The sequence below is a fragment of the Mytilus californianus genome, unplaced genomic scaffold (genome assembly GCF_021869535.1).
Source record: "Mytilus californianus isolate M0D057914Y unplaced genomic scaffold, xbMytCali1.0.p SCAF_7, whole genome shotgun sequence".
Classification (NCBI taxonomy): Eukaryota; Metazoa; Mollusca; class Bivalvia; order Mytilida; family Mytilidae; genus Mytilus; species Mytilus californianus.
In genome coordinates, this window is record NW_026262723.1 from 2515527 (window position 1) to 2542731 (window position 27205).

At 32.1% G+C, this 27205-nt stretch overlaps 1 protein-coding gene across 4 annotated transcripts in view; it reads left to right on the forward strand.

Annotated features, from left to right (window-relative positions):
- Positions 1-27205, forward strand: part of LOC127708172 (uncharacterized) — a 118218-nt gene that overhangs the window by 31605 nt on the left and 59408 nt on the right. For 2 of the 4 annotated variants that reach the window (XM_052213016.1, XM_052213019.1), the window contains exons 2-4: positions 7674-7886; positions 9849-9979; positions 13841-14009. In XM_052213016.1, coding sequence (XP_052068976.1) covers positions 7674-7886; positions 9849-9979; positions 13841-14009 — 513 coding nt within the window. Of the gene's footprint in view, positions 1-4899; positions 5088-7673; positions 7887-9848; positions 9980-13840; positions 14010-27205 lie in introns of those variants that run through there. The other 2 variants (XM_052213018.1, XM_052213017.1) reach the window with 2 other exon arrangements.

The following is a 27205-nucleotide window of genomic DNA, read 5'->3' on the forward strand; positions in this document are numbered from 1 at the left end:
AATATCATACTTGATCCATTTCCTGTAGACAAATGAAAAATACGTTAACCATTACGCAGTAAAGTATTTAATGTTTTGCTTCTCCGGGGATCTTTTATAAAATCGCATAAAATAATGCTGGCAGTAACTGAAAATTACAACAACAAAAAAAGAGAGAAGAAAATCAACATAAAAAGAGAAAACAGAAATAATAAGCAATGCAGACAGACGTAGGCTTGTGCAAAGCTCAAAGTAAAGCTGTCTTTCAATTGAGAAAAAACAAATAAATATCAACAACTTTTGTTGGCAACATTAATTTGAAATTTATATTTATTTAGTAAAAAAAGCAGATAGATGTATCTTTATCAATGACGTAACTGCTTAACAATAGCTCTTCAATGTTTGTATAGGTTTTTGATTATCACATAATTTGCTCTCTAACTTCATTGAACTTCACTAACATTTAAAGTCGTTATATGCATCTGGTGCAATACAATTGGCATCGTAAAATTTAATATTTAGATTTGAATATGTGTGAATAAAAATCAAATACACACAAAAAAAAAGGCTAGCATAAGGAAGCCGAAGTCAATGTTATCTGTATAACCATATCATTATACAATTAGAATATATGTCTTTATTTAATACGAATATTGTAGTGCTGTATTTATTAAACAATATTTAGTCTCCAGTTACAGTAGGTTAACTATGACTATACAATTATAGTCGTGTTTAATTTTCATTCAAACAAGATAAACTTAAGTATAATGTGTAACACCTTCTTATTTCCTACGTAATGTTGTACAACTTATAACTGTTTCTCAGAATAAGGATGCAACTTAATTTTAGTAGACGAATATTCCTTACGATTCCTGCAAAAACAATGGTTTTAGTTGTACTGTACTCGGTTGAACTCAAATTTAAGTATACAATAATTTCTTCCTCGACTAATATCAAATCTCAACACGTTTTACGGTCATCTTTATATATTGGTTGATAGATACGATGTGTCTGCATTTTCTCAACTAACGAAAGACATGTTTTCACGTTTTAAATCTGAAGATACCAGAATGCTTGTCTGAGCCGCCTTTATTTAGCCGAGTGGGTTTTAAGATTGATTGATTATTGGTTGTTTAACGTCCAGTGGTAAATAGTTGGTTTTAAGGGCATGTGATATAGTTACAGGGGAGATAACGACGTCACTAACTTTTTCTTTTCGCGACGTCAAACTATGAAATATTGCTTAAAGTTGCATTTTTCAACTGATTTTTAATCTTTAGCTTGAAACGATTATTTCTAAAAATGACATTTGGCTTGATTATGTATGGAGATTATTTGTAGCAATTTTAATGAACAAATCCCCAAGAATTTATTAAGAATTAGATAAACATACTGCAAAAAATGCTGTTTTTTTCCCGAAAATCATAAACATTTTTTTGGATTCGAATGTTAGGCGCGTACATTGTAGCAGAAAATGTTTACTACTGAGTCTCCTTTTGCTGTTCACTATATTTCCTTTGTTTTAGTTTGATTTTTATCTTTTTGATAATAAAAAACACCAGTTTAACCACCAGTTTGATAAAAGCAACTAATCAACGTTATACCATTGGTTGCAATGTAATTTTGTAAATAGATTTAAAGTTGTAGACTAAAAGAACTGCAAGAATCTGAAAGTGATTCAATGAGCCTAAATACATATGCGTATTGAATTAACGAAATGCCGTATAAATGCCAGTGAATCAACCAGAGACAAAATGAATAGGGAATAGGACGTAAACAACTATAGGTCATCTTACGGCCTTCAACAATGCGGAAAAAAACATCACTCGGCATGATAAGTATTAAGGCCAAGCATGACCAAATATGAAACAATTCAAACAAGAAATCCAACTGCATACTATATACCAAAACAGTGAATGAAAACTAATCATAGCAGACAAGAACACAACAAATTTGGATGAAATAGGTGTTCTTAAATCACATTAAATGTTGGCACGAAACCGACCTTTGTTTAGGCTTCAGATTCCATTTTGTACTACAAAAATTAAGACAAATTCTATTATATTCGGATCTGTGTTATACCACTTTCATATATATAAGACTTTAAGTACAACTCGCAGCAATGTTTATTTCTAAATGTAATCATATAAACTATAAAACCTGTGGTATACTCATAACTGATACCTGTTCAGTAACGTAACTACCAAACGTTACAATACACATAATCTTGGGAATCTGATTGTATTTCTTAAGATTTTGTTTACGATACACTATAAAGACTTAACGAAAGAATGAATGAATACCAGTCTTATGCAAATGATCCCGATAACAATAAACTTCTTTATAAACACTGTAAACATTCCGATCATTCCAATTTTTCTATGAAATTCAAGATTATAGAAAAAAATATATCATTCAACAAGTGACCCCGTATTGAGAAATATATATTGCTTACAAAGAGAAGATTTCTGGATTCGAGAATTAGGAACAGCCACACGGATTCAATGGTGCAGATATGTTTTTTTATCCCAGGTAATCGAAAATTGTCACCATTTGCAGTTTGCACTGTGTCTATGAATTGTTTACTTTCTTATGTTCCGAAAGATTTGGGAATTCACTGCATTTGAGTTTATCAGTTTTATATACCAATATAAAAGCTCCATTCACTATCTTAAAGAGGCCCCCAAAATTTCCGTTATTGATTCAAATTCTCCTATTTGCATATTGGTTTCAATGGTAAAGGACAATGCTAATATAATCACTAACTATTCTAACCCATAAAACTACCTTCAAACACGACGAAACCATGTTTTGCAAATGAAGCATTCTCTTTTAAGGTTTAAGATGCTATTATTATTAACAAAATAATTTGCATAAAAAATGAGTGCAGAAAACAATACCTGATTGCTTTAAAGATAAAACTACACCTGTAATTTCATATATTAAAACCAAACCTATTGAATGCAAGATTTTGTAACCACAAGAGGGTTATAGAATATTTCCCCCTCAAGGATGTAAAATCTAAACTTCCCGATTGCTCATCATCCCCATACAAATATAGCCCCAATAGTCACGTTCTTACTGGAGACCTGTCTTAAAATCAAACAACTTAAGAGAGTTGTTAATCAAAGGCCAGATATATCCAATTCCACAACTTGCCAACTGGAAGAAGATCTTAATCAAGATGCAGTTGAGAACTATGCCAGAAAATTATTGAAGCAGAAGCCAGGTGAACCAATACTGGACACTTTTTCGGAATTTATCAAAGCTGTTTGGTCATGCATTCAGAGACGCATTCAAAATATACAATAAGCATACGGGTTCCTAACCCTTTCAAGAAATCTGAGGTTTTGGATGCTTTATCGTCTCACCAAGACAAATGAGATGTTGTTCCAGTAGACACAGCCTTTAACAAAATTGTTCGTATAAGCAAAAATCATTATTTGGAATATATTACACTTACTAAAACACTTGGATTCACATAAAAAAAAAAACAACAGGGAATCCTATACACACCCTTACACCATTCACGCAAAAGGATATTTTAGGGAACAACTAATCAGTGGTGTTGTCCGTTGTTATTAACATCAATATATCCCGCCTTTATACCTAAACTTCAGAGAATCTTTTTAAAGAACGACATATAGCCGGGTCGTCAAGATATTCGACTAAACATCTTTCTTATTATTTGGATTAATATAAGTTAACAGCTTGTTTCCGGATCCTATTAATTATTCAATTGTATTAGTATGTTAATGCCAAATTGTGTACATTATTTAACTTGAATTTTATTAATAAAATATGTTTACACCAAACATCTTTCTACAGTTATTACCACCATTCTTTCTACAGTAAATGATAGCTCTCAGAAATATTTATTTAGAACGTGAATTGACACCGACATTTTAGATTTACCTGATGAAGGTTAATCCAGAAAAGCACTTCACACGGAAAATGCATGTTATTTTCATTTTGTTATTTCGAATTAGATCTAAATTAAGAATTTTTATTTGTTTTAAGATATTCATGTGTCTTTTTTTTTTATCCTCGACGGGGCATAGTTATCTTTTGTAAACGCTATGGTGATTTATTGTGTTATTGTTGATATAGATGATTATCTTAAGCGCACTCATTTGTCAAAATGTCTTGGTATTTTTAATGAAATAATGTAATAAATTTTTTGAAATAATTACACATTATCGTAATGAATGGACTACCCTTGGACCAATGTCATTTGCTTTAACGTTGGAAATTCCCTCACCGAATGCCAAGGCATAAGCAATGTTTGTCAAAGTTATTACCTCTGAGAAGTTTATATGGCACGATGCTACCCTTTTCATTAGTAACTTTTATGTAAAATATACTGTAAATACTTGTTCTTAATTGCTTTTTTGTTCCTTTTTTTTACATGAATGTGCTGTCACCTCTACATATTATGTACATACTATAACCCAAATCTGTTATTAAATAATTATTTATAAATTTAGTAGTCTTAGCGTTTTAATTTGTAAATTTTTCGTCCCGAATCAATTTTCTTTTTTTTTAGTAGGATGGTGATTTACCTTCAAGTTTTGGTCAGAATAACAAATGTGCGTTATCATGGTCATGGTGTGTCTGTACTGTCTTAAACAAGGGTTTTGACCCAATTTCTGCACTCGGCTTGTTATTAATTGAATAATCTTATTTGATGGCTCTCACTAAATATTGCTGTTCAACGCAAACTTTAAACGTATTTGAATTAAAGATTTGTATGTTTCATTTGTGAGAAATTTAGGTCAGTCATTGTATAGTATAGAGGATATTTCACGTAGATAATTTAGAGTAAATTTGATTTCCTATGAACACTTATTTATCATCTATTCTCGATACGTAATTTAAAGTGCTTTTCAACCACTTCCTGATCAGTCAGAAATAAGACACTCAGGAATTCTGACAAGTTAAATATACATGTACATATATAGATACAATGTGTTAGCGTGTGTTTCCAAACTATCACTATATACATCGCATGTGATGATCAATATGATAACTTTCATTTAAACTTAAAATGAGTTGTGTATACATTTTACATTTAATACTTTTTCTTGTGACCAGAGATGCATCAACAGGTAAGTGAAATATAAATTATTACTGTGTATTATTTTGTCAACAAATAATTTCTATTTATAACTTGGCCACTTGTAATCTGTGGTTGGGAGGGGGAAGGGGAGGCGGTTTCCTATATGATAAGTATAGGCAGACATGCCCCTTGAATGTGTCACTTATTTATATATATTAAATATATTAATGGGGTGCAATTTCACCACGGTAAATATATCAATGGGTCATAAATTGACATCTTCCGATTAGATATTTGTACTATATTAGACTATATTATTTGTCACAGATGTTTTATGTGGTAACTAAGAAATAAATGAATGGGTTAGGATTTTGAATTCAAATATATATATGGCTCGGAATTTTCACATAATTTCAATAAATGCACAGCGGGTTGAATGGGTGGTGGTGGTTTTTTAAATCCCAGCTGGACGACTGTATCAAAATTATAGTGTTGAGATCTCCCCCCCCTCCCCCCACGCCTCCCGTGTCTACGTAAAGATTACAAGCTCATATGACAAAGTGTACACTATTATTAGAAATTAACTACGTCTGACTTTATTCCTTAAAAAAAAACAGAAGTGTCATCACAACGTGGTATTAATTATCTCGACTGAAATTTTATTAAAACATAGAGTAGATTTTGATAATATTTTTTTCTATACGGAATTTGTGGAGGACGTTCTAACCGATGTATGGTGTAGTTGACAGGCAAACTTCTCTTTGCTTTTTTAAGAACAACTGTAACAACTCTTTGAGATTAAGAAGGAATCAGCTATAACCTGTCTTAAAATCTATCAGTATGATATATATGTCAGTCCAACTGTTTCGATGGCAGATTAAGGAACTACATGTATACTTCCCCAGAGTCGACCGATTATGCAGACCCTTAATATGGGATCAGTTCTTACTTGACTTAAAATATAACAGGACTGTCCGAACGTTTTTCAACCGTCTTCAGAACAGTTCTGACACCATCAAAAGTCTGGCATCAGTTGTTCTACCATTAAATTATTTCTGACAGTTCTCCCTTCGAACACCTTATATTTGAAAAAAATGACCCTAAACATGATGAATTCTGTCCTTAAACAGACTGGCAGTTCTCCCGTAGAAAAAGTTTTGGAAAGTTCTACCAATTGGTAAGAGCAAGTTCTGACAGTTTTCCCCTAGAACAAGTTTTACTGCTAAATATAGTTCAATGTAAGATTTCTGACAGGTTTTAAGACATGTTAGAAGTGATCCTGACTATACACCGGGTATGATGTTCCCGAGGTAATCATAAACATAATCTCGCAAATAGTGATTTTGAAGTTCAACATGAGATGATTGTGTCCATAAGTACTATCTTGATCCGATTCCCACGGAGGAATTATACTCCGTGGGAATCGGATTCAGGTTTAACATACCCACCGGACTATGTCTGCTGGAGTTATTTTTAAGTTGTTTTCATCCTGAAAGTCGAAGTTTCTGACAGTTCTCACCTTAATGACGAATGTGACCTACCGGATTAGACTATTTACCGGATTTGTAATAACATGAGCAACACGACGGGTGCCACATGTGGAGCAGGATCTGCTTACCCTTCCGGAGCACCTGAGATCACCCCCAGTTTTTGGTGGGGTTCGTGTTGCTTAGTCTTTAGTTTTCCATGTGTCATCTACTATTATTTGTCTGTTTGTCTTTTTATTTTTTAGCCATGGCGTTGTCAGTTTATTTTCGATCTATGAGTTTGAATGTCCCTTAGGTATCTTTCGCCCCTCTTTTAAACACGGTTGATCAGTTTTACATAGAAATGAGTATTAGTTCTGTTCTAGAAGAGACTGACAGTTCTTTCGTATATTGTAGAACAGTTCTACAAGTGATCAGATAATAAGATTGTCCACCCAGTAGCCAGTCATGTTGTACATGTTGAAATGGCATGAACATATGGATATTGTTTTCTTGAAATTTGCTATAATAACATTTTTATGTTAAGGATGTTCGCTACTCTGTTTCAAAATAACAAGACGTTTAAAAGACTGTTATAAAATGAAAGTATATAAATGAAGGAACTAAAAAAGCACGAAAAAATGAAGGGTCCGTGTGCTTGTTTTCGAGATATAAGCCACTGAAAATTTGGCGGGAAATGATTCTCTCTAGATTTTTCATATTTTTAACATTGTCCGCTTTTCTTTTTTAAAAACTATGAAAAAATAACAAGGATTTTGTAAGATTTTCAAATATGACTTGTATAACTATATGTAATAAAATACTGAAAAGAAAACTAGGGGTTAGTGGAAAAAAAATTTAATGTCAAAACATGAATAAAACCAGAGGAATCCGAAAATCTGGCAAAAAATTCAAAACAAGAGGAGCGAACATCCTTAAGAAATGTATTCCCCTCGTGCTTCGAGTTATTTTCAAAGATCACTTGGATAGCCTATATAATGTGTATAATAGGCTAAAAGAAAAAAAAAACCAAATCATTGGTTAGATTTTCAAATTTCTATCCACAGTAAAGCAATGCAATCTCAAGTTATGAATGTCTCAAAAAATATACTTCACTAATTCTAAAAATTGTGTTTCAAAAAATGTACAGAATGATAATTACTTTTTAGATTCATTGATTGCACACTCCGAGAAGACAACATGGCTAGAATCCTTCAAATCTTGCAAAGAAGGATTTGGCGGTTCAGCAATTTTCAAACACTGTCAACCCAGTACCTGTAATACCTCAAATGCTATAGATAAAATAGCAAATATATTAACAAACAAGGTTGAATACTGGATAAATGGTATTGTGCAGAGGTCACCTGTTGTAGTTTACGAAGGTAAAATAATGATAATTAAAATGCAGCATCGGTAATAAGTTTTGACATAACTGGCAAATAATGACAGGTTTGAGCCATGGCTAACACTAGGCATTCGTCGCACGTATTAACGTATTTTGTAAAACTTATTGCCAATATGTTGTTTATTCGTCGCATGGTATATGTAGTTGGTGATTTTGTATATCCTTTTACGCATACTTTTACGATATGGTCGGACGTTGGAATAAACATAAGAAGATGTGGTATGATTGCCAACGAGACAACTCTCCTCCAGAGACCAAAAAAACAACGTAAAAACTAGCAACTATGGGTCACCGTACGGCCTTCAACTATGAGCATGTTGGTTTCTCTCCCCAAGACTATGAAATGCCCTATTAACAGACGATAAATTCAATGTTTTGACAGTATTCTGCTTATGTAGATTATCTATTAGCATTATATTGTACTACATATAGGATAGCTGTTAAGATCATATATTCTACAATATTGCTGTTTGTATTTGAAAACCAAAGACATAGAGTTAAGTACATCTTATCAACCAATTGTTTAGCTCTGAAAAATTGTAACTTTATCATTCAATACATTTTTTTCATTCCAAGATTTTATCTAAATAATGTCAAGAGTCATTCCAAAAACTCCTTAGTACATATTTGATTTTAACGCATTCCATGTATGAATGTTAATTTTCGAACTTCTATCCTTATCTGCTTTTGATTTTTTAATTTAAAAACAAATGTGGTGGTGTGAACAGTGTACAATTTTCTTAGATGCTCCTTAATCATCCTCATAACCAAATGTAAACAACATAAACGCTTGATCACTATTTCAATTACTGCTAGGTTAAAACGCACAAATGAATTTCAATACCTATATAAGAGTTGTCTCCCATATCCCAGGTCTTCCACTAAGTAGATATTCAATTGGTACTAGATCGATTTGATAATTAGGTAATTAAAATGTTTAAAACTATATGATGTGCTGAGGCTAATGATGGAACTCTCTTAGACGGTTTATTTACTGTTTTTTTTAATTGATGAATAGGAGAGATTCGGGAATAAAAGACCCAACCTATCGATAGAAAACTGGGGAAGGACATTAACATGTAATAATACGGGTTTCAACGTTAGACAAGTGTCTTAACAATATATTATGCTCTAAAATACTTTGAACTTATGAAAAAAGGATAATGAACTATACATTTATAAAGGTTACTTTCTCTTGATTTTTGTTGGGATTTGTGTCTCTTTTTTTTTTATTTTTTGGTAAAACGTTGAATCTTTTTTTATCTCCTTTTTCTTTGATTGTGTTTCCTATTTAACTTTTAACAGAACTTTCCTGCGTTTCATTTCTATAGTGTCAAACGAACCTACATGTACCTAGAAAATCTATGTTTGCTTGTCGTTTTTGAGTTTTTTTTCAGCGTTTGTATATGTAAGCTAATGAACTAATTTTTGGACCTAATTTAAGGATTTTGTTTTGAACTAGAGTATGTTTAGCTTAACGTAAGCATGGGTCACATGATACTTACTAGTATACAATTTTATCCAAATCACTTAATCATAAATTATTATTTCTCTTCGTAAAAACGGTAAGCAATTTTTCTTTCAAACCTGATATGATGGAAAAGAACTGAGCGATTACTTCATATGATACACCTAGTGTATATTTTACTACATGAATTATGTATATGAGTACATGGGTATGGGAGTAAAACTCTATTTGACAACAACTAAATCTATCTACGAAAATAACCACAAGACATCAAGAAGTTAAGGGTCAGTCTTATAAAATAGATAGGTTTATAGACAATGTGTCGCAATGTCTGCTATATACATTTGTGCATGGTTAATATTTCAATAAGGTAAAAAATAATTTAAAAAAATTGAGAGTAGATATTCAAGGTGGCATTTCTATCTGAAATTTAACAAGCTACATGTATAATACTGTGTTGTTTCGTTTCAGGTTGTTACTATATAAAAACAGCTGCCGTAAACAAAACCCATCGTGGACAATTTAACATGTCTGATAACTCAGTATTTTCGTGTTCCCATAAGTGTCCTTCCCTAACTCCTGGAAGCTTCATATTTATGAACGTAAGTCTAAGAAACTGGTGGGTAAAAATGCATGGATATAAAGAAGAATATCACAACTATGCTAAGTCAATGATAAAATCTCTTATTTGTACTTTGTTAGTTCTGAGTATTGATATTGATACGTCGATAGACTTAAAACTTGGCAGTTCTTTAGGTAAGCTGGATGCTTAAAATCAAACGTAATCAGATAATTCCGAAAAGCGTTTTCGGATCAGAGTTTTTTTTCCATATTTTTTTATTATATTACAGAACAAATTGGAATTTAGTTGGATCCAGAAATCAAAACGGAATTTCAATGCATCCTAGTAGAAAGTGGAATTCTGATATATTTAAGTCCAATTAATACAAATCAAAATTCTGAAAATTAAAATCCAATACAAATCAGAATCCCGATAATTAAAATCCAATACAAATCAGAATCCCGATAATTAAAATCCAATAAAAATCATATTCCGACAATGAAAAACCATTAGAAACATGACAAAGCAATTAGAATTCCGACATTAAAAATCCAAAACAAATCAGAATCCCGAAAATTAAAATCCAATACAAATCAGAATCCCGGCAATTAAAATTCCAAACAAAGCAATTAGAAATCCGACAATTAAAATCCAAAACAAATCAGAATCGCGATAATAAAGATCCAATACAAATCAGAATCCTGGCAATTAAAATCCAATACAAATCAGAATTCCGATAATTAAGATCCAATACAAATCAGAATTCCGATAATTAAAATCAATACAAATCAGAATTCCGATAATTAAGATCCAATACAAATCAGAATCCCGATAATTTAAATCCAATACAAATCATATTCCGACAATGAAAATCCAATACAAATTAGAATTCCGACATTAAATATTTCTTACAAATCAGAATTCCGACAATTAAAATCCAATACAAATCAGAATTTGATATCCATTGGCAGAAATTGGGATATCCAGATCCTGAATTGTACTAGAAGATAACTTATTACATGTGTTAAGAGACAAACTATATATTGAATATGAGATATATGATTATTCACATATGTTACATAATTTGACTAAAACATGATAGATTTTTAATATTTTCATCAACAGTAACAGTTAGGTGCTGAGGTAAAAGAGTCAGAATCAGTCCACGGTTAGAACTGTCCAATCGGATCAGAGTTTTTTTTTCCATTTTTTGTATTTATTACAGAACAAATTGGAATACAGTTAGATGCATAAATCAAATTGGACTTTCAATATACTCTAGTAGAAAGTGGAATTCCGATATATTTTGGTCCAATTGATACAAATCTAAATTCTGAAAATTAAAATTCAATACAAATCAGAATTCCGACAATTAAAATCCAATACAAATCAGAATCTTGATAATTAAAATCCAATACAAATCAGTATTCCGACAATTAAAATCCAAAACAAATCAGAATCCCGACAATTAAAATCCATCACCAATCAGAATTCCGACAATCAAAATCCAATACAAATCAAAATTCCGACAAAGAAAATCCAATACAAAGCAGATAGAATTCCGACAAATAAAATCCAATACAAATCAGAATTCCGATAATTAAAATACAATACAAATCAGAATCCCGGCAATTGAAATCCAATAAAAAATCAGAATTCCGACAATAAAAATCCAATACAAATCAGAATTCCGATAATTATAATCCAATACAAATCAAAATTCCGACAATGAAAATCCAATACAAATCAGAATCTCGATAATTAAAATTCAATACAAATCAGAATTCCGATAATCAAAATCCAAGACAAATAAGAATACGGAAATTAAAATCAAACAGCAAATCAGAATTCCGACAATTGAAATCCAATACAAATCAGAATTCCGATATCCATTAGCAGAAATTGGGATATCCAGATCGTTGATGGTTCTAGGAGATAACTTATTACATGTATTAAGAGACAAACTATATATTGCATATCAGATATATATTTAATCACATATATTACATAATTTAACTAAAACATGATAGATTTTTAATATTGTCATGAACAGCAACATTTAGGTGCTGAGATAAAAGAGTCAGAATCAGTCCACGGTTAGAACTGTCCTAAACTGTTATTGGGTAAATAGTCAGAATCTGTCCACAATTAGAACTGTCTCAAACTGCTATAGAGTAAATAGTCCGAATCTGTCTACGGTTAGAACTGTCCAAAACTGTTATAGGGTAAACAGTCAGAACAGTCCAAGCTTAGAACTGTCCACAACTGTTTTAGGGTAAACAGTCAGAATCTATCCACGGTTAGAACTGTCCAAAACTGTTTTATGGTATAACAGTCAGAATTTGTCCACGCTTATAACTGTCCAAAACTGTTCTAAGGTAATACAGTCAGAATCTGTCGAAAGTAAGAACTATCCACGATACATTTTTGTTGTAACTGTTCGAGGTTAGAAATCTCCAAAAGCTGTTCGAGGTAAAAACTGCATAAACCTGTTCGAGGATAGAACTGTCCAAACCTGTTCTTAGGTAAACCAGCTTCTGGTAGGAACTGTTGTAAAGGTTTCAGGAGAACTGTTCTCAGAGTGTTCTAGAACAGTCTTTCCTGAGAGTTCCTTTCAGATTTTAAAAGATGTTATCCAATCTGAAGCTCGAAAATTCTCATTGGGATTAAAATATCTCTATTATAGATTGTATGGGCTCTTTAGGTCAAAGGTCAAAATCACAATGCATATATTAAAATGACTGAAATTATCAGGAAATGTATAGTTTACGGACATTATCGTTTTGGATATAAACAAGATAGGTATATTGATTGATTGCTACTTACCTTAAGTTCACGCCAGTACTTAAAACCTTCCATCCTTTATGGGTGGATTTTACATAGATATATAAAATCGTATAATATAAGCAAAATGAGGATTTTAAATTTGATATATGCCTTTTTGTGCTTCTTCGTTACATTTAAAATTGAGAATGGCAATGGGGAATGTGTCAAAGAGGCAACAACCCGACCATAGAACAGACAACAGCAGAAGGTCACCAACAGGTCTTCTTGTTTGTTTTATAGTGATTAAGATGATAACACAATGTTGACTGCTGTACCCCTATTTTTGACATTTTTACCTATAGTGTCTGTTTGTTTTGTTCACTCATCGTTGTCAATATAATGGAATTTGATGAGACTGTCATACAAGTGACAGGTTTAGCTAGCTATAAAACTAGGTTCAATCCACCATTTTCAACATAAGAAAATGCCTGTACCAAGTCAGGAATATGACAGTTGTTATCCATTCGTTTGATGTGTTTGTTTTTTTGATTTTGCCATTTGATTGGGGACTTTCCTTTTTGAATTTTCCTCGGAGTTCAGTATTTTTGTGATTTTACCTTTTTTTCAGTGGCAAAAATGTCATGTGTATTCAGGACAAAAACACATAATCAAATAATACGATAGGAAGGTTTCACCAACATGACCGAATAAGGAGACTAATATGGAAGGCAAGAAATTTAGACTGCCCTGAAAATGTGTTGAAAAGGGGCAGACATTCTGCCACCTCAAAAAAAATTGCAAGGGTTCTTTAAAAAACTTGGTAACTGAAATACACGATGCACTGGTTAAATGTCCTCTTTCCGACTTGACATGTCTGCTTACTTATTTATAATCTCGCACAGCTAAACGGACGTCGCACTTTAGCAAGGCTTTTTTCCAATATGTGGTGAAAATGTGAAAAAGGGACAAAGAGGCCCATATTTATTCTCACAGCAGCAATCAATTGATTAAATTTTTGGCAAATTTTACAATTTCCATTATCGACATGAATGTACATGTACATAAGAATTTACAGTTGTGAACACAAAGAAACGAACCTGACATAGTAAAGATTTTCTTCTATTTAATATTTTAGAATGTAGAATGTCTGTGTGTGCCATATAAGAAATATACAACGATTACCAGAAGCTCGCAATTACCAGTCAGCAATTGCAAAAATGTTTGTCCTGGAAATAATGAAGACTTCTGTGGAGGGGAACGAACAAGCAACTTTACTTTGTTCAGTGCATATATGATCCAAGCGGGTATGTTTAGAATAAACGTTCTTTTATCATAAGAAGGTAAACCGGTTTATATACAGTCCGCCAAAAGTTAAGCACCACCTATTTTCATTGCATCGAATTTTTTTCATTTAAAAAAATCAGTTAATCCTCGAAAAAGAGAAAATATTCATGTAGCAATTTTTCTAACATATACCATAAACAAACCATAAACCTAAGTTTGGTCACTTGTGCAGGTTCTATGCATTTGAATTTCGCGTTCATAGAAATAGTGAAAATTACACAAATCAGAAACGGAATTTAAGTTTCACTGTGATTTAATTTTTTTACAACAATTAATCACCCAATATCATTAAAAAGTCTCTACAAATAATCTTTGGTGTGTTCGGCAAATTTGATGTCAATATTTGAGTCAATAGCACGTGTTACCACCTCTCTTCCGGTACAGTTCCATAACACGGCGTCTCACACTCTGTGCAAACCTTATGAACTTTAGTTAAGCAAATTTATTCCATTCATCAACAATTGCTCCTCTTAAATCGCCAAGATTTTGCACAGGTGGATCCCGCGATTAAGATTTCTGCCAATGGCATCCCATACATGTTCGATAGGGTAAAAGATAGTGTCAATGGCTTCTTGCTTTTTGTACTCGGTAATAATCCTTACCCTGTGTGGTCTAGCGATGTCGTCCATGTACAAGGGTATTGACGAAAGTGGGGGATTATCAAAATGAGGGACTACAATGTTTCTATGCACCAAATCCCTGTATGTCTATCTGTTCATGTTACTCTGCAAAATGTGCATACCCAGCTTACAACAGTATGAGAAGCAACCCAATACTGTAACACCACCAGCATCGAATGCAGTCGTTGGGCAACTGTTATTTTGGTCAAAGGCTGTTTTATTTCCCCGCCAAACTCGTATTCTACCGTCTATTGGTCGTTACAGTAACCGAATCTCATCTGAACATTGAAAATTTTTCCAGCTTCTCCTGTTCCAGCGTCGATGGTCATTAGCCTTTTGAAACCTGATTATATGGTGCCTGGCTGATAGGGAAGGTCTCTTGACAACACGACGTGCTCTTAGGTACACTCTATGAAGTCGACGGACCAATGTTCGAACGCTAGCACGATCACCTAGAGCCCAGTGGTGTCTAGGCTGTGGGACAGGAGTATATGGGTTGGCTTTAGCAGGACCAATAAGCAGTCTGTCATCACAATAGGTAGTAAAAACGGGGTCTTCCGGACCTTGGTCTATCATTTACAGTTCCTGTGTCAACATGACGTTGTAAAAAATCTGACAATGACGGTGTGATTAACATTGAAATGGTCACCTATGCTCCTAGTGCTCCTAACGCCATGTGGCATGTCAATTGCTTGTCAACGTTCAGTCACAGATAACTTACGCCTTGCCATATTTTACAGTGACTTGGTAAAGGTCAAATTTCACCTGTACGCGTGAAAGTAGGAAGATGATGTAAAGGCATCGAAACAGTGTATTTGTAAAAGTGCAGATGACCTTTAATAAAAGTTGCTTGACGGGTTTATCGGAATTTTATTTTTTTTGTCGCAATGAATTTTCTTAGTGTATGTTATAGGCAATTCATAATACCAAACATAAATATTTTTTTCGCAATAGTTAAAAAAATATTGCCAGTTATATTTAGGTGGTGCTTAACTTTTGGCGGACTGTATATGTTAACAGGTGGTCTGTAAAACATTTCCCATTTGATACGATTGCAATATTTGTACATATAAAATGTCCTGTCAAGGATTGGTACTTTAAGAATTAACAAATAGTAATAACTAGTAAAACTTTACCAAAATATTAATTAATCACGAAATGAAATTGATCCTTAATTAGAGGAAGAGTGTGATGACTTGACTGTAAATTAACCACTAGGCACTAGGGATTCATTCGTAACAAAAACCATCACAGTTTGTATATTTATCAACCTTTCTACACTTTTCGCGATTAGTATAGTCAATTTCATTTCGATTAAACTGCGCTAGACGGTATTGAAAATGTAGTGAACGTTAACTATACCTTGACAATTCTGAGATTTATATTTAAATCTAACCGTATTTAATCAGTACTTGATCACAATTGCACACGTGCCGATTTAATAAAGTTGAGGACAGGGTTATGTCCAATTTAGACTGGTTATTACGACATTGAAGCTTTGATGTGTGAATGAAGTTATAGGTTGCACTTTGTAAATACAGCTGTTTCTCAAACCACGCCTCTTTTGGGGAGATATTTAATATTCATAGGTATGTTAATTTGTTAACGTACTGGTTCCCATTGATGATCTCTGTGTTTCATCTCATAGAGACATCACTTGGGAATGTAACCAGTATAGAAAAACATGGTAGCGGCTAAATTTTAATTCTTAGGAGGTCCAAAAATGGAGGTAAGGGTAGTATAGAATTTTATTATAAGTTTAAACTCTTAGAAGTTCAGGGCATATAAATGTTGAAAATATGCCGCACAGCCCTATATTTAGACCTTTGAATAAAATAGTAGTGCATATAAACTTTCCGTTCTGGGATATTATTTTTCACGAAACTTCATAGTAAAAGTGTCACAGTTTTAGCCGCAAAGGGAGTTCCTATGGGAAATTGCATTGTCTGTATTTACAGAATTGCAACCTATATAGGGTTAAAAAATAGAACATACAGAATTTCACAAAATCTGGTTTATCTCAGAGATTTTAACTCAAATATGAAGTTTTATAAATATTTCATGAAGATTGAGAAAATCCTGGGCCTTAACTATGATGACTCAGCATAAATTCACAGTTTACAGTATGCATGGTTTACTTAAAGCCCTGAATTCAAAATAAATTCATAATATATGCCTATTTGTAATTTAAATTGTTTACTCTTCGCAGTAATTGCAACTCATTGATCCTTCCTAAATATTTCTGGTGGGGTGTTTTTGTCCTGTCGATAACCCAAAAGTAAGCCGTAACGCCTAAATGTGCTTTTTTGTGACTGCGGCATAAAAAAGTACAAGCTAGAATTACAAAAAGACCTCAGTAAAACTTACAATAGTGTGTTCTATCCTAAATATGTAGTAAATATTCCACATTGCTAGAAACAGGGGAAAAAATTAGGAAATGTGAGGCCCCAGGGGCAAAACACAGAGAAAAATGCCTACCCCTGAGTCATAAAACAGATAATTTAACTTGTAAATGCTATGATTTTTTTATTTTAAAGGTCTTTTATAAAGTAAACAATAACTGTGCTAGGAAGTTATGCAAAAATCAGATGTAAGCAGTCATTTCAATCAAACTTTTAGTGAATTTATGCACCAGACTGATATCTTCATAAATACAACTTTTGCAAATATGGCTTTGTTTAAACACTTCTAGGACATATATTAACTAACTTATGTTAGATATATGGTTAGGGATGATACTGTTGTGACAAGAATTCTAAACTGACCATTTGAGGCAGAAATTGTGAACTTTCATTGACAAATAGGCATACAGTAAGATGTGGACTGGAGACACAGGCAGGATTGGATACTTTGTGTAATCTTGAATGTTGGAATGCTTAACTACTAAACAATACATTTATAGTATTCTAAAATGCTTTCAATTTGTTATCAGAATAGTTTCAAACAGGTTTTAGACAGTTCATGTCAGAAAACATGCACATAGGGTAAGCTGGCAATAATTAGAGTCTTGTTTTCAAAATCTTAAAAAAATTGAAACAGGGGTAGGGGTATAAAATGTACTGTAAAAGGAGACTTAGAGTATATGCAGTGATTTCTTTAAGGCTATAATTCTGATAAATAAGTATTGTTGTGAGAAAAAGTGTTTTTAGAGAGTTTTCTATTTGAATAAATGTTTGTATATAGGGTTAAAAAATAGAACATACAGAATTTCACAAAATCTGGTTTATCTCAGAGATTTTAAAGAATTTAACTCAAATATGAAGTTTTATAAATATTTCATGAAGATTGAGAAAATCCTGGGCCTTAACTATGATGACTCAGCATAAATTCACAGTTTACAGTATGCATGGTTTACTTAAAGCCCTGAATTCAAAATAAATTCATAATATATGCCTATTTGTAATTTAAATTGTTTAGAAGTGCTTATATTTACTCTTCGCAGTAATTGCAACTCATTGATCCTTCCTAAATATTTCTGGTGGGGTGTTTTTGTCCTGTCGATAACCCAAAAGTAAGCCGTAACGCCTAAATGTGCTTTTTTGTGACTGCGGCATAAAAAAGTACAAGCTAGAATTACAAAAAGACCTCAGTAAAACTTACAATAGTGTGTTCTATCCTAAATATGTAGTAAATATTCCACATTGCTAGAAACAGGGGAAAAAATTAGGAAATGTGAGGCCCCAGGGGCAAAACACAGAGAAAAATGCCTACCCCTGAGTCATAAAACAGATAATTTAACTTGTAAATGCTATGATTTTTTTATTTTAAAGGTCTTTTATAAAGTAAACAATAACTGTGCTAGGAAGTTATGCAAAAATCAGATGTAAGCAGTCATTTCAATCAAACTTTTAGTGAATTTATGCACCAGACTGATATCTTCATAAATACAACTTTTGCAAATATGGCTTTGTTTAAACACTTCTAGGACATATATTAACTAACTTATGTTAGATATATGGTTAGGGATGATACTGTTGTGACAAGAATTCTAAACTGACCATTTGAGGCAGAAATTGTGAACTTTCATTGACAAATAGGCATACAGTAAGATGTGGACTGGAGACACAGGCAGGATTGGATACTTTGTGTAATCTTGAATGTTGGAATGCTTAACTACTAAACAATACATTTATAGTATTCTAAAATGCTTTCAATTTGTTATCAGAATAGTTTCAAACAGGTTTTAGACAGTTCATGTCAGAAAACATGCACATAGGGTAAGCTGGCAATAATTAGAGTCTTGTTTTCAAAATCTTAAAAAAATTGAAACAGGGGTAGGGGTATAAAATGTACTGTAAAAGGAGACTTAGAGTATATGCAGTGATTTCTTTAAGGCTATAATTCTGATAAATAAGTATTGTTGTGAGAAAAAGTGTTTTTAGAGAGTTTTCTATTTGAATAAATGTTTGTATATAGGGTTAAAAAATAGAACATACAGAATTTCACAAAATCTGGTTTATCTCAGAGATTTTAAAGAATTTAACTCAAATATGAAGTTTTATAAATATTTCATGAAGATTGAGAAAATCCTGGGCCTTAACTATGATGACTCAGCATAAATTCACAGTTTACAGTATGCATGGTTTACTTAAAGCCCTGAATTCAAAATAAATTCATAATATATGCCTATTTGTAATTTAAATTGTTTAGAATTGCTTATATTTACTCTTCGCAGTAATTGCAACTCATTGGTCCTTCCTAAATATTTCTGGTGGGGTGTTTTTGTCCTGTCGATAACCCAAAAGTAAGCCGTAACGCCTAAATGTGCTTTTTTGTGACTGCGGCATAAAAAAGTACAAGCTAGAATTACAAAAAGACCTCAGTAAAACTTACAATAGTGTGTTCTATCCTAAATATGTAGTAAATATTCCACATTGCTAGAAACAGGGGAAAAAATTAGGAAATGTGAGGCCCCAGGGGCAAAACACAGAGAAAAATGCCTACCCCTGAGTCATAAAACAGATAATTTAACTTGTAAATGCTATGATTTTTTTATTTTAAAGGTCTTTTATAAAGTAAACAATAACTGTGCTAGGAAGTTATGCAAAAATCAGATGTAAGCAGTCATTTCAATCAAACTTTTAGTGAATTTATGCACCAGACTGATATCTTCATAAATACAACTTTTGCAAATATGGCTTTGTTTAAACACTTCTAGGACATATATTAACTAACTTATGTTAGATATATGGTTAGGGATGATACTGTTGTGACAAGAATTCTAAACTGACCATTTGAGGCAGAAATTGTGAACTTTCATTGACAAATAGGCATACAGTAAGATGTGGACTGGAGACACAGGCAGGATTGGATACTTTGTGTAATCTTGAATGTTGGAATGCTTAACTACTAAACAATACATTTATAGTATTCTAAAATGCTTTCAATTTGTTATCAAAATAGTTTCAAACAGGTTTTAGACAGTTCATGTCAGAAAACATGCACATAGGGTAAGCTGGCAATAATTAGAGTCTTGTTTTCAAAATCTTAAAAAAATTGAAACAGGGGTAGGGGTATAAAATGTACTGTAAAAGGAGACTTAGAGTATATGCAGTGATTTCTTTAAGGCTATAATTCTGATAAATAAGTATTGTTGTGAGAAAAAGTGTTTTTAGAGAGTTTTCTATTTGAATAAATGTTTGTATATAGGGTTAAAAAATAGAACATACAGAATTTCACAAAATCTGGTTTATCTCAGAGATTTTAAAGAATTTAACTCAAATATGAAGTTTTATAAATATTTCATGAAGATTGAGAAAATCCTGGGCCTTAACTATGATGACTCAGCATAAATTCACAGTTTACAGTATGCATGGTTTACTTAAAGCCCTGAATTCAAAATAAATTCATAATATATGCCTATTTGTAATTTAAATTGTTTAGAAGTGCTTATATTTACTCTTCGCAGTAATTGCAACTCATTGATACTTCCTAAATATTTCTGGTGGGGTGTTTTTGTCCTGTCGATAACCCAAAAGTAAGCCGTAACGCCTAAATGTGCTTTTTTGTGACTGCGGCATAAAAAAGTACAAGCTAGAATTACAAAAAGACCTCAGTAAAACTTACAATAGTGTGTTCTATCCTAAATATGTAGTAAATATTCCACATTGCTAGAAACAGGGGAAAAAATTAGGAAATGTGAGGCCCCAGGGGCAAAACACAGAGAAAAATGCCTACCCCTGAGTCATAAAACAGATAATTTAACTTGTAAATGCTATGATTTTTTTATTTTAAAGGTCTTTTATAAAGTAAACAATAACTGTGCTAGGAAGTTATGCAAAAATCAGATGTAAGCAGTCATTTCAATCAAACTTTTAGTGAATTTATGCACCAGACTGATATCTTCATAAATACAACTTTTGCAAATATGGCTTTGTTTAAACACTTCTAGGACATATATTAACTAACTTATGTTAGATATATGGTTAGGGATGATACTGTTGTGACAAGAATTCTAAACTGACCATTTGAGGCAGAAATTGTGAACTTTCATTGACAAATAGGCATACAGTAAGATGTGGACTGGAGACACAGGCAGGATTGGATACTTTGTGTAATCTTGAATGTTGGAATGCTTAACTACTAAACAATACATTTATAGTATTCTAAAATGCTTTCAATTTGTTATCAGAATAGTTTCAAACAGGTTTTAGACAGTTCATGTCAGAAAACATGCACATAGGGTAAGCTGGCAATAATTAGAGTCTTGTTTTCAAAATCTTAAAAAAATTGAAACAGGGGTAGGGGTATAAAATGTACTGTAAAAGGAGACTTAGAGTATATGCAGTGATTTCTTTAAGGCTATAATTCTGATAAATAAGTATTGTTGTGAGAAAAAGTGTTTTTAGAGAGTTTTCTATTTGAATAAATGTTTGTATATAGGGTTAAAAAATAGAACATACAGAATTTCACAAAATCTGGTTTATCTCAGAGATTTTAAAGAATTTAACTCAAATATGAAGTTTTATAAATATTTCATGAAGATTGAGAAAATCCTGGGCCTTAACTATGATGACTCAGCATAAATTCACAGTTTACAGTATGCATGGTTTACTTAAAGCCCTGAATTCAAAATAAATTCATAATATATGCCTATTTGTAATTTAAATTGTTTAGAAGTGCTTATATTTACTCTTCGCAGTAATTGCAACTCATTGATCCTTCCTAAATATTTCTGGTGGGGTGTTTTTGTCCTGTCGATAACCCAAAAGTAAGCCGTAACGCCTAAATGTGCTTTTTTGTGACTGCGGCATAAAAAAGTACAAGCTAGAATTACAAAAAGACCTCAGTAAAACTTACAATAGTGTGTTCTATCCTAAATATGTAGTAAATATTCCACATTGCTAGAAACAGGGGAAAAAATTAGGAAATGTGAGGCCCCAGGGGCAAAACACAGAGAAAAATGCCTACCCCTGAGTCATAAAACAGATAATTTAACTTGTAAATGCTATGATTTTTTTATTTTAAAGGTCTTTTATAAAGTAAACAATAACTGTGCTAGGAAGTTATGCAAAAATCAGATGTAAGCAGTCATTTCAATCAAACTTTTAGTGAATTTATGCACCAGACTGATATCTTCATAAATACAACTTTTGCAAATATGGCTTTGTTTAAACACTTCTAGGACATATATTAACTAACTTATGTTAGATATATGGTTAGGGATGATACTGTTGTGACAAGAATTCTAAACTGACCATTTGAGGCAGAAATTGTGAACTTTCATTGACAAATAGGCATACAGTAAGATGTGGACTGGAGACACAGGCAGGATTGGATACTTTGTGTAATCTTGAATGTTGGAATGCTTAACTACTAAACAATACATTTATAGTATTCTAAAATGCTTTCAATTTGTTATCAGAATAGTTTCAAACAGGTTTTAGACAGTTCATGTCAGAAAACATGCACATAGGGTAAGCTGGCAATAATTAGAGTCTTGTTTTCAAAATCTTAAAAAAATTGAAACAGGGGTAGGGGTATAAAATGTACTGTAAAAGGAGACTTAGAGTATATGCAGTGATTTCTTTAAGGCTATAATTCTGATAAATAAGTATTGTTGTGAGAAAAAGTGTTTTTAGAGAGTTTTCTATTTGAATAAATGTTTGTATATAGGGTTAAAAAATAGAACATACAGAATTTCACAAAATCTGGTTTATCTCAGAGATTTTAAAGAATTTAACTCAAATATGAAGTTTTATAAATATTTCATGAAGATTGAGAAAATCCTGGGCCTTAACTATGATGACTCAGCATAAATTCACAGTTTACAGTATGCATGGTTTACTTAAAGCCCTGAATTCAAAATAAATTCATAATATATGCCTATTTGTAATTTAAATTGTTTAGAAGTGCTTATATTTACTCTTCGCAGTAATTGCAACTCATTGATCCTTCCTAAATATTTCTGGTGGGGTGTTTTTGTCCTGTCGATAACCCAAAAGTAAGCCGTAACGCCTAAATGTGCTTTTTTGTGACTGCGGCATAAAAAAGTACAAGCTAGAATTACAAAAAGACCTCAGTAAAACTTACAATAGTGTGTTCTATCCTAAATATGTAGTAAATATTCCACATTGCTAGAAACAGGGGGAAAAATTAGGAAATGTGAGGCCCCAGGGGCAAAACACAGAGAAAAATGCCTACCCCTGAGTCATAAAACAGATAATTTAACTTGTAAATGCTATGATTTTTTTATTTTAAAGGTCTTTTATAAAGTAAACAATAACTGTGCTAGGAAGTTATGCAAAAATCAGATGTAAGCAGTCATTTCAATCAAACTTTTAGTGAATTTATGCACCAGACTGATATCTTCATAAATACAACTTTTGCAAATATGGCTTTGTTTAAACACTTCTAGGACATATATTAACTAACTTATGTTAGATATATGGTTAGGGATGATACTGTTGTGACAAGAATTCTAAACTGACCATTTGAGGCAGAAATTGTGAACTTTCATTGACAAATAGGCATACAGTAAGATGTGGACTGGAGACACAGGCAGGATTGGATACTTTGTGTAATCTTGAATGTTGGAATGCTTAACTACTAAACAATACATTTATAGTATTCTAAAATGCTTTCAATTTGTTATCAGAATAGTTTCAAACAGGTTTTAGACAGTTCATGTCAGAAAACATGCACATAGGGTAAGCTGGCAATAATTAGAGTCTTGTTTTCAAAATCTTAAAAAAATTGAAACAGGGGTAGGGGTATAAAATGTACTGTAAAAGGAGACTTAGAGTATATGCAGTGATTTCTTTAAGGCTATAATTCTGATAAATAAGTATTGTTGTGAGAAAAAGTGTTTTTAGAGAGTTTTCTATTTGAATAAATGTTTGTATATACGGTTAAAAAATAGAACATACAGAATTTCACAAAATCTGGTTTATCTCAGAGATTTTAAAGAATTTAACTCAAATATGAAGTTTTATAAATATTTCATGAAGATTGAGAAAATCCTGGGCCTTAACTATGATGACTCAGCATAAATTCACAGTTTACAGTATGCATGGTTTACTTAAAGCCCTGAATTCAAAATAAATTCATAATATATGCCTATTTGTAATTTTAATTGTTTAGAAGTGCTTATATTTACTCTTCGCAGTAATTGCAACTCATTGATCCTTCCTAAATATTTCTGGTGGGGTGTTTTTGTCCTGTCAATAACCCAAAAGTAAGCCGTAACGCCTAAATGTGCTTTTTTGTGACTGCGGCATAAAAAAGTACAAGCTAGAATTACAAAAAGACCTCAGTAAAACTTACAATAGTGTGTTCTATCCTAAATATGTAGTAAATATTCCACATTGCTAGAAACAGGGGAAAAAATTAGGAAATGTGAGGCCCCAGGGGCAAAACACAGAGAAAAATGCCTACCCCTGAGTCATAAAACAGATAATTTAACTTGTAAATGCTATGATTTTTTTATTTTAAAGGTCTTTTATAAAGTAAACAATAACTGTGCTAGGAAGTTATGCAAAAATCAGATGTAAGCAGTCATTTCAATCAAACTTTTAGTGAATTTATGCGCCAGACTGATATCTTCATAAATACAACTTTTGCAAATATGGCTTTGTTTAAACACTTCTAGGACATATATTAACTAACTTATGTTAGATATATGGTTAGGGATGATACTGTTGTGACAAGAATTCTAAACTGACCATTTGAGGCAGAAATTGTGAACTTTCATTGACAAATAGGCATACAGTAAGATGTGGACTGGAGACACAGGCAGGATTGGATACTTTGTGTAATCTTGAATGTTGGAATGCTTAACTACTAAACAATACATTTATAGTATTCTAAAATGCTTTCAATTTGTTATCAGAATAGTTTCAAACAGGTTTTAGACAGTTCATGTCAGAAAACATGCACATAGGGTAAGCTGGCAATAATTAGAGTCTTGTTTTCAAAATCTTAAAAAAATTGAAACAGGGGTAGGGGTATAAAATGTACTGTAAAAGGAGACTTAGAGTATATGCAGTGATTTCTTTAAGGCTATAATTCTGATAAATAAGTATTGTTGTGAGAAAAAGTGTTTTTAGAGAGTTTTCTATTTGAATAAATGTTTGTATATAGGGTTAAAAAATAGAACATACAGAATTTCACAAAATCTGGTTTATCTCAGAGATTTTAAAGAATTTAACTCAAATATGAAGTTTTATAAATATTTCATGAAGATTGAGAAAATCCTGGGCCTTAACTATGATGACTCAGCATAAATTCACAGTTTACAGTATGCATGGTTTACTTAAAGCCCTGAATTCAAAATAAATTCATAATATATGCCTATTTGTAATTTAAATTGTTTAGAAGTGCTTATATTTACTCTTCGCAGTAATTGCAACTCATTGATCCTTCCTAAATATTTCTGGTGGGGTGTTTTTGTCCTGTCGATAACCCAAAAGTAAGCCGTAACGCCTAAATGTGGTTTTTTGTGACTGCGGCATAAAAAACTACAAGCTAGAATTACAAAAAGACCTCAGTAAAACTTACAATAGTGTGTTCTATCCTAAATATGTAGTAAATATTCCACATTGCTAGAAACAGGGGAAAAAATTAGGAAATGTGAGGCCCCAGGGGCAAAACACAGAGAAAAATGCCTACCCCTGAGTCATAAAACAGATAATTTAACTTGTAAATGCTATGATTTTTTTATTTTAAAGGTCTTTTATAAAGTAAACAATAACTTTGCTAGAAAGTTATGCAAAAATCAGATGTAAGCAGTCATTTCAATCAAACTTTTAGTGAATTTATGCACCAGACTGATATCTTCATAAATACAACTTTTGCAAATATGGCTTTGTTTAAACACTTCTAGGACATATATTAACTAACTTATGTTAGATATATGGTTAGGGATGATACTGTTGTGACAAGAATTCTAAACTGACCATTTGAGGCAGAAATTGTGAACTTTCATTGACAAATAGGCATACAGTAAGATGTGGACTGGAGACACAGGCAGGATTGGATACTTTGTGTAATCTTGAATGTTGGAATGCTTAACTACTAAACAATACATTTATAGTATTCTAAAATGCTTTCAATTTGTTATCAGAATAGTTTCAAACAGGTTTTAGACAGTTCATGTCAGAAAACATGCACATAGGGTAAGCTGGCAATAATTAGAGTCTTGTTTTCAAAATCTTAAAAAAATTGAAACAGGGGTAGGGGTATAAAATGTACTGTAAAAGGAGACTTAGAGTATATGCAGTGATTTCTTTAAGGCTATAATTCTGATAAATAAGTATTGTTGTGAGAAAAAGTGTTTTTAGAGAGTTTTCTATTTGAATAAATGTTTGTATATAGGGTTAAAAAATAGAACATACAGAATTTTACAAAATCTGGTTTATCTCAGAGATTTTAAAGAATTTAACTCAAATATGAAGTTTTATAAATATTTCATGAAGATTGAGAAAATCCTGGGCCTTAACTATGATGACTCAGCATAAATTCACAGTTTACAGTATGCATGGTTTACTTAAAGCCCTGAATTCAAAATAAATTCATAATATATGCCTATTTGTAATTTAAATTGTTTAGAAGTGCTTATATTTACTCTTCGCAGTAATTGCAACTCATTGATCCTTCCTAAATATTTCTGGTGGGGTGTTTTTGTCCTGTCGATAACCCAAAAGTAAGCCGTAACGCCTAAATGTGCTTTTTTGTGACTGCGGCATAAAAAAGTACAAGCTAGAATTACAAAAAGACCTCAGTAAAACTTACAATAGTGTGTTCTATCCTAAATATGTAGTAAATATTCCACATTGCTAGAAACAGGGTGAAAAAATTAGGAAATGTGAGGCCCCAGGGGCAAAACACAGAGAAAAATGCCTACCCCTGAGTCATAAAACAGATAATTTAACTTGTAAATGCTATGATTTTTTTATTTTAAAGGTCTTTTATAAAGTAAACAATAACTGTGCTAGGAAGTTATGCAAAAATCAGATGTAAGCAGTCATTTCAATCAAACTTTTAGTGAATTTATGCACCAGACTGATATCTTCATAAATACAACTTTTGCAAATATG